This window comes from Brassica oleracea, chromosome C2, assembly GCF_000695525.1.
Source record: "Brassica oleracea var. oleracea cultivar TO1000 chromosome C2, BOL, whole genome shotgun sequence".
In the NCBI taxonomy this organism is placed as follows: domain Eukaryota; kingdom Viridiplantae; phylum Streptophyta; class Magnoliopsida; order Brassicales; family Brassicaceae; genus Brassica; species Brassica oleracea.
Window position 1 is genome coordinate 42,963,746 of NC_027749.1, and position 10,099 is coordinate 42,973,844.

The following is a 10,099-nucleotide window of genomic DNA, read 5'->3' on the forward strand; positions in this document are numbered from 1 at the left end:
ATAAAATTATTGTAAATATTCTCAAAATATTAAGCATAAATATTTAGATTGGTCAAGTTAATAATATTGTCTAGACCATTCATTTTGAGTATAATTAATTACATTTATATTTGGTTCAATATATAATAAAACAGGTTAGTTAGGAACATTACCTTCAGTTCATTTTGTAAAACAACGAAATATATATTTTTTTAATTAAGATTATTAAGAATGTTGGTTTATGTTTATTTTTGCTGATAATCTGATAAAAATATATTGATAGAAAACATAATTTTAATTTTAGTATTTTTAATATCTAGGAAAAATGATTGTGGACTATATAAAGTACTGACATCACATGACTAACCGCAAACTAAACTAATGTATACCTACCATCACGAAGTATATATTATGCAAGACAACATCCCTCAACTTAATGATGTTATGTAGTTAACATCAAAAGTTTAATTTCATTCATCCAAAAATTGACGTGGATGTCAGAAACCATTTAAATATCTCATTTTTATCAATTAAAATATAATGTACCTTACGGTAATTTAACTAAATACGAAAGTTATATAAAATATTATGTAATTTTGTTTTTTTTTAAATTATTTTGATCTGTTTTGTTATTAAGTCTTAATAAAACAAATTGTAATTCGTTTGATTAATTGTGTGACATATACTTATTTGATTTTTTATTATAAACTTATTTCATGTCAATTTACTGACTAACATTTTTTTTTGATATAAAATTAATTAAATTAATGAATTGTTTTATTTATATTTTCATAAACAAAAATTGCATCCATTTAAAAATATATCAAATAAGTATATATCATACAATTAATCAAACGAATTACAGAAATTTTATTAAAATTTCATAAGAAAACAGATTAAAATAATTAAAAAACAAAATTACATAATATCTTACGTACTTTCATATTTAATATAAATAAAAATAATATAATATGAATTTTTCAAATACAGTAAAATAAAAATGTTAAAACACTACTTATCAAAAAATGTTAAACATATTGATTTTTTAAATTAGATATTGTTAAAAACAATTACGCTTTTAAACGTGGGTTAAAATCTCAATTAGTTAAATTACGGTCGGGTCTGTCATATTTTAGTTGATAAAACGAAATATTTAAACGGTCTTTGACATCCACATCAATTTTTGGATCAACGAAATCAAACTCGTGATGTTAATTAAATAACATCATTAAGTTTAGAGATGTTATCATGCATAGCATATACTTCGCGTAGCTAGGTATATATTAGTTTAGTTTGAGCCATGTCATGGTCAATATTTCATGTAGTCAGTAATCATTTTTCTTAATATTTATTATGTTGTTTGAGATATGTGTTGAGGAGGAAATTATTTATTTTTAAATATTAAGCTTATTTTGTGGATGTTCATTTATTATGAAATTAATATATATATATATATATATTAGTTTTTATAATTATTTATTTTATATATAGTTTAATTTGAAACCAGAATAAATGAAAAGAAGGTAAAATAATAAACTTAAGCGACAAAAAAATCATCAAAAAGGAATATTTATTATGTGCTTTGATATTATGTTTAAAAGGACAGTTTTTATTTTAATAACATCAAGCTTATATTTTTATTTCCTTTTTGTGAAACCAAATTATTTTTAAAATATATCCACGTTTTAAAATTGTATAATATTTTCTTATATAATATATATATATAATATATATGTGTGTGTGTGCGCGCGCACGCGATTTAGAAACCAGTATAAAAAAAATTAATATAAAAATAAAAACTAATGAAAAAATATCAGAAAAATAAAAAAATTCAAATAGCTTTAGAAATATTTATAGATATTTTCCTTTTTTTGTTATTTTCAGAAAGATAAAATAAAACTTATTAATGAGAACTGCAATAGAAAAATATGAAAATTTCCAAGGATTTTTTTTTTTGTCATCAACAAATACAGACTCATACTGACTTCGTAAACCAAACTGGGTGATCTCCATCCATGTGAACGACAAAAGACGGTTGCTTCCTAACATTGCGTGCCAGTCTATCTGCCTTTAAATTTTGCGTACTTGGTACATAGATAATCTCTGATCGGGTGAAGCTCTCTTTCAAGATCTTGACATCTTCCAAATAATTTGCAAAAACTGGCAATTCTTCTGGTTCCGAAACCATCTTCACAAATTGAGAACAATCCGTTGCAAATGTAACTTGAAATTGACGTAATTTCCTCATCCATTCCATTGTCCAGAGTAGCACTTCCATCTCCGCATGAAGAAGAGAGAGACTAGCCCTAACATTCCTCTCCCCAACAATCCATCAAAACCTTCTAAAGTGCTAAACCAACCTTGTCCTGAAAAAATATCATCCTATTTCCAGGAGCCATCTGTAAAACACCATATTCATGGAATTGACGGCAAGATCGTATCCACTATTTGTGGTACTGTCCTCTGTTCATTCAATATTTTTGCCTCAGCCCACAGGTGTTGATTCTGTTTCTGCCAATTTAAGCGTATCCATTGGATCCATATCCAGATTACTGAAAACTTTATTATTCCTAGCTTTCCAGATGTACCATAGCATCCATGCAAACTGATGATCCTCCATCTGCGGGAAAACTTTCCAGAATAGATTATTCATGTTTGTGAAGAGAGAACTTGTTGGAAAAATAGCTGGATTTGATGGTATCTTCGAGAGAGCTCAAACCTGAAGTGCTGCAGAACATTAAAAAAACACATGGTTTATCGATTCCTCGTGGGCTCCACATCTTACAAAACAAATATCCCCTTGAATTCTCCTCGCTTGTAAATTCTTCTTCACTGCTATACACCATGTCATTAATTGCCATAGAAAATGTTTTAACTTTGGTGGACACTGTATTTTTCAGCAGAAAGCCTTCAAAACATCAACTGTGGGGCCAATCAGTAGTGGTGGTCTTTTCCTATCTGGATAGATCCGCTCTACCTGATATCCTGATTTGACCGTATATTTCCCATTTTTTTTGAAGTGCCATCCATCTCTATCTATCCTCTGAGTCCTACTCAGTGGTATGCTTTCTATAAGTTTTGCATACTGTGGATCCACCAAAGCCCGAATTGCCTGTGAATTCTAAGTGCACGAGGTAGAGTCAATGAGAGACTCCACTGTAAGGTCCGTGTATAAATTGTGTTGATTTTTATTAGCAGTTCTCGGGCGAGTGGTTGGGAGCCATGGATCATTCCATACAGATATAGAAGAACCTGATCCCACCCTTTTGATTAATCTTTTGCTTACCAGAGATCTAGCGGAGACAATACTCCACCAGCCATATGACGGAGAATATGAACGAATCGGTTCCAGAGGTGAAGCATTCCTATAATACCGACCTTTGAAAACTCGAGAGAATAATGTGTTTGGCCTCTCTATCAGACGCCATAACTGTACCAAGCATCGCTGTGTTGAAATCATTGATGTCTTTAAACCCCAAAACTCCTTCATCCTTATCTACACATACTTTGTCCCATGATTTCCAGTGCACGCCTCTTGTGCTTCCCTCTGGACTCCACTAGAATTGTGATATTACGCTCGTCAGTTTCTTCACAGTTGCCTTAGGTAAACGATAGCAGGACATCGTATGATTTGGTAAAGCCGTAATCACTGATTTAATGATCACTTCCTTTCCTCCTTTTGTGAAAAACTTGAAAGTCCACCCATTGACTTCATTATTTAAACGATCTTATACAAAGCTAAAAACTTGGATCTTTGAACCCCTCAGATTTTCTGGTAAACCAAGGTAGGATCCCATTCCTCCCAGATTCTGAATGCCCAAAATATCTCTTAATTCTTGTCTGACGGATTTCTTCAATCTTATGTCCAAATTGAATTGAAGACTTATCAAAATTTATTAGCTGTTCTGAAACTGCCTCATATTCCTTTAAAATCCTAAGAATGGTTTGACACTCTTCTTTTTGAACTTTACAAAAGAAAAGGTTGTCATCCGCAAAAGGCAAATGGGATATCGATGGACAAGCTCTAGCTACCTTCATTCCCGTTAGCTGTTGTCCTCTCTCTGCTTTTTTTATATTTGCAATTACAACCTCAGTGCAGAGAATAAATAAATAAGGCGATAAAAGATATCCTTGACGTAAGCCCCTATGTGGAACAATGAGGTCACGTGGTTGACTATTTATGAAAACCCTATATTGAACCGATTATATACATTCCATCATCAATTTAATCCAATGAAGGTCAAAACCCAATTTCTGTAATAAGACCTTAATAAAGTCTCATTCCACTCTATCATACGTTTTGCCCATATTCATTTTAATTGCCATATACTTTCTTTGACATGCTTTATTGGTCCGCAGTCCGTGGAACATTTCCTGGGCGATAAGAATATTATCATAAATCAACCTTCCTGCCACGAATGCCGATTGAGTTTCGGATATGAGCAATGGAAGATAGATTTTCAATCGTTGACACAAAACCTTCGAAATAATTTTATATCCTACATTACATAACTTGTAGGTCTTCCATAGGATAACCATTTTTAAGTTTTTGTAAGATCAAGAATTCTCACTATTTCTTAGATTCATGGACCCACATCAATTCAGTGGGATCTTTCATTCATATTTTTTTTCACCAAGAACGTTTTAGAAAACTCTTGGACTCTCGAATTTTTAGTATCCTACTTTTACGCAATTCACAGGGTTCAACAAGCAATCGATATTTCACGATCAAGGGTGTAGTACTATTTGTAGTAGCGGCCCTTCTATATCGTATTAACAATCGAAATATGGTCGAAAGCAAAAATCTCTATTTGAAAGGGCTTCTTCCTATACCTATGAATTCCATTGGACCCAGAAATGATACATCGGAAGAATCTTTTGGGTCTTCCAATATCAATAGGTTGATTGTTTCGCTCCTGTATTTTACAAAAGGAAAAAAGATCTCTGAGAGCTGTTTCCGGGATCCGAAAGAGAGTACTCGGGTTCTCCCAATAACTAAAAAGTGTATCATGCCTGAATCTAACTGGAGTTCGCGGTGGTGGAGGAACTGGATCGGAAAAAAGAGAGATTTTTGTTGTAAGATATCTAATGAAAGCGTCGCTGGAATTGATATCTCATTTAAAGAGAAAGCTATCAAATATCTGGAGTTTCTTTTTATATATTATATGGATGATCCGATCCGCAAGGGCCATGATTGAGAATTGTTTGATCGTCTTTCTCCGAATAAGAGGCGAAACATAATCAACTTGAATTCGGGACAGCTATTCGAAATTTTAGTGAAAGACTGGATTTGTTATCTCATGTTTGCTTTTCGTGAAAAAATACCAATTGAAGTGGAGGGTTAAAAATAACACTCAATAAAGAAAATGACCAAAATAAGTTTTATTAAAGGGTAAAAATGTATTTTTATCCTAGGATTAACTAATCTAGACTTAGGTTTTAGAGTTAATGGTGGGGTTTTGGGGATATGGTTTCAAATTAAAAAAAAAATTAAAAATTTCAAAAAAAGGAGAAGCTATTTTGGTCATTTTCTTTTTTTTAAGAGATATTTTTGTGACAAAAACTTAAAAAATATTATTTGAGAGAATTGCCCTAAAAATATTTATAATGGTAATGATTTAATAATTTTAAATTATTAAGGATTTCAACGTAATTGACCATCGTGAGAAGTAACGTAAGTGAAACACGTAAAAAATTGACTTTCTCAAATAATATCATAGAGATACATAAATTTAAAAGTACTATTAGAGAAGATTTTACTAAAACATGAAACAACCATTAAGCTGCTATACAAAAACATTTAGATGATTAGAAGAAAACACGATTTCTTTATTGAAGTTTGTTCATGTGAGAATGGTAAGATCAAACCATTCAAACATTACAATCCAAAAAGCTGAAGATTCAAAAAACTTTACAATACACCCAAGGTTTTCACTTGTTAGACATGAAATACAACGGAAAATCGTTGAACTAGAAACCGTTTTCCATCACAAGAAACATGATATAACAATTTACCGGGTTTTCGCAGGGCGAAATTCAAATCCTTGAATGATCAAACCACTTTTCCAATCAGGAGTGTTGGTCTTAACAACACTTAGCGAGATATCATCACAACAAGAATCATTGTAGAACTGACCAAGTTCAGCTTCCATCCACCCATCGTCCCTCGCCTCTGGCCTCGTTACATCTCTCCTTCGATCACGACCACGAGGCCCAACAAAGTATATCAACTTTTGAGGAGACTCTTGTCCAACTAACCCAACTCCAGCATCTACCGGCAAATCTCCCAATCCAGGACATCCGTTCTTTGTATTGAACACGATGTAAACCGAGTAACGAGTTCCAGGAGTTAGGTACCGAGTGTGCATCCCTCCACGAATCTCAAACCAACATACATCGATTAGCTCAGCTATTTTTTCAAACCTGCATTGCAATCATATTTTTAATTTTCCCATCTTCACAACATCATCAACATAAGAATGAAAGAATACAATGGAATAAGAATAAATACCTAGATTCAGGAATTGATATCCATTGCCAATGTTCGGGACTACTTCCCCATGTGATTGACACTTCTTTTGGAGATATCATAATACATCTTTTCCCACTCGCTTTCTCTAACCAGAAGCTCTATCATTTACGAGGAAAAAGAAGAAAAAATTGAAACATTCAGAAACCACATCAAATTAATTAATCCGGAGGTTTAATTAATCACATCCTTATTATAATTCTCTACCATTACGGATGAAGGACATAGCAAATATGATTTTTTTTTGAAAGTATGATCTAGCGAATAAACCAACATATGTAATCTCAAGTCTCCGAACAACAACGTATAATATTAGTTTCCTCTCAGAATGACTCCTGTATTATCTCTAGATATTGCTTATGGTGTATTTTAGTCGAGTTAAGGACACTTTGTTCTTTAATGCAAGTTTAGACGTTAAGAAACAATTATTTCTATATACATATTAATCCTTAGTATTCTCTGGAATCAGATTGAATCCCAGATGCTTGTTCCAATATATAGAGTTAAAACTCAATGAAGATTCTACGCACTTATATCAATTTTGGAGCCCTACGCAGATCACTATTCTCAGATCTTATAATGAATAGATTTGTAATATACCTTTTTGCCATCTTCGATGAGAAGAGGCTCATCGCAGAGAGCGAAATAGAGCTCCTTCTTGGACGAGAAAACTCGCGAGTATTGTGGAACCAGAGATGTATATTCCGATGGAAGAAACTTCTCCCATAGGCTATCGGACTTAGCCGCCGATTCTAACGTTTTCGAAACAGAAGCGGCGTTGCACGCGTCTCGTGGACTCGTGAAGGAGATAATGCTGGAGATGCAATCCACCGGCAATGAATCGAACGGTGACGGCCCGGAGATGATGCTTTCTCTGCCATGACTTTGCCCCATCGTTGCCTCCATCACCTGGAATCTTAAAATTTGTTCTAAGGTCGCTTGTGTGATCAAACGGTGAAAGAAGAATGATTTGTAATGAAAAAAAAGACCCGTGGTAGTCGTGTACACGCGTTTACGAAACTACCCTTATTGCCGTGTGCGTCGTTCTCTCCTTCAGGCTACGCGTTATCGTTTGGTTTGCTGATTTATTGAAGGTTATGAACTTAAAAGATAAGCAGTTGGCAACACAGTAATTGGCTTTGAGTATCGACGTCAGAAAAAAAAATTGGCTGAGTATTTTATTCAAAGAAATATTTATGGATTCGTTTTTTTAGTCTATGGTTAATTATGCTATTATAAACTAGGATAAATATTACAAGACGATTTTACGGCCGACAATTCTACAGCCGACAATTCTACCTACTTTACGAGGATTCACGCCTAACTGCATCATCCTGAGCCGTCCTATGAGATCCATGTCTGACGGTACTTCTTGCGCCATACCGAAGATCTCCTGTATGCTTTTCTCCATAAATCTGCATAATTCGCTTTTGTTGGGATTCGAAACCCAGATCTTATGGTGTAGAAACATTAGTGAACCCTTAATCAAACCACTGGATTAAGAGGGTTTCCAGTATTTATGGATTAATCAAACAATTGTACAGCCGACAATTCTACCTACTTTACGAGGATTCACGCCTAACTGCATCATCCTGAGCCGTCCTATGAGATCCATGTCTGACGGTACTTCTTGCGCCATACCGAAGATCTCCTGTATGCTTTTCTCCATAAATCTGCATAATTCGCTTTTGTTGGGATTCGAAACCCAGATCTTATGGTGTAGAAACATTAGTGAACCCTTAATCAAACCACTGGATTAAGAGGATTTCCAGTATTTATGGATTAGTTAATACTTCATAAATTTTATAACGAAGCTATTATTATTTTAAAAATACTTTACAATATATATATATATATATATATATATAAATTATACTGTAATAAAAGGTTTATTCTATTATTATTTTAATAAACAAACCTTTTAGCAAATTTTCTATAGTTAGTATATCTTATATATTAAAACAGAAGTCACAACCTTGATTCATGTGTGATTTTTTCACAAAATGCACTCTCACTTGAAATCAGTTATCATTCATTTATTATTAATAATATTGATTAATAATATATCATTCCTAATATAACATCGACTCCTAAAAACCCGGATTGGTTAACAAACTCACCTTGATTCATGTGTGATATTTTTATTTGGATCATCATTTAATTTTTTTTATTAAATGTATTTCCTTAATGCTAATATATAATCTTTTAACTACTTAAATCATAATATAATTTGATATCTTTTAATTTAAAATATAAATATATATATTTAATTTTTTTAACAAATGTGTTGAAAAACATTATAACAATATCTTAATTATCAAAAATTGTATATAAATATTTTCACTAATTTTGTAATTAGTAATGAAATTAATGTTAGTATATATTAATATATATATATATATATATATACACACTCAGTTATCTTTTATAAAATGAAAAAAATTATATCAAATTTTACTGTTTTATAGTTATATCTATCATTTTAAAATAAACATTGTATTTAACTAAATATGGTAAACTTATTTTAAACTGATAAATTAATATATTTTATTTTCACAACCATTAAAAATTTATGCTAGAAATATAATATGTTGGTAGAACGAGTTAACATTAGTAAATTAGATAATTCATGTATAAAATAATCTTATCTTAAACTTTTATATATATATAGTTATTATCTTAAATGACTAAACATAAAAAAAAATATATATTTTTTTTATTTTAACAACAAGACACTCACAGACTCATATTGACTCTGCAAACCAAAACGGTAACTCCGCATCCATGTGAACGACGAAAGATGGTTGTTTCCTGGCATTACGTGCCAAGCTATCCGCCCGTAGGTTAACATAAAAAAATATTAATAAAAGAAATATAGCGCTTTGAATTACGGTTCAGGATCATAATAATTGAATAAAAATAATTTAAAAAATATATATTAAAAAATACGAAATATATGTGATGATTTGAAATAATCAATTAACTTACAACATGAAAACTATCATATTGTTATATTTAAAATAATTATATATAAACATTTAAATATATAAGTAACTTAAAAAAGTATATTCTAATTATCTAAAATATAGATAAACATGAAATTAAGGTCCAAATCTACTATATATTAAATGGAAGGCCGTAGAAAGTGGAGATTTTTTGAAATGTTTCAATCTAATCCCTTTCTACAAAAGTTGATGGATCAACTCATTTATCTCAAGCTCTTTCCCAAAAAAAAAAAAAAAAAAATCATTCACTACAAGAAAACAGTGGTATTCTGACGGACATTCCGACGGAAAATGAAATCCTCGGAATATCCCGAGGAATTTCTGAGGAAATTCCGAGGAAACACAAAATTTGGTTTCCTCGAAATATACCGACGGAATTCCGAGGAAATATCAATCCGTCGGAATATTCCGAGGAAATTCCGAGGAAAAATGTGTTCCTCGGAAAAAACCGATGAATTTCGAGGAAATATTATAGCCGTTGGAGTGCCGCTGGGGGATTTTACAAAATTTCGAGGAAATTCTGACGAACTAGCCGTTGGCGTCGGAATTCCGTCGGAATTTCCTCGGTCTGTCGGCATGATTTAAA

The 10,099-nt window shown here is 31.9% G+C and overlaps 1 protein-coding gene across 1 annotated transcript; it reads right to left on the reverse strand.

Moving 5' to 3' along the window:
- Positions 1-5,778: 5,778 nt before the first annotated feature.
- LOC106325102 (F-box protein At2g02240-like) lies at positions 5,779-7,568 on the reverse strand. The gene is made up of 3 exons (XM_013763129.1): positions 7,109-7,568; positions 6,491-6,609; positions 5,779-6,402 (listed from the first exon to the last, which is right to left on the reverse strand). The coding sequence occupies exons 1-3, from the start codon at positions 7,412-7,414 to the stop codon at positions 5,991-5,993; spliced, it is 837 nt and encodes a 278-aa protein (XP_013618583.1). The 5' UTR covers positions 7,415-7,568; the 3' UTR covers positions 5,779-5,990.
- Between the last annotated feature and the right edge of the window lie 2,531 nt (positions 7,569-10,099).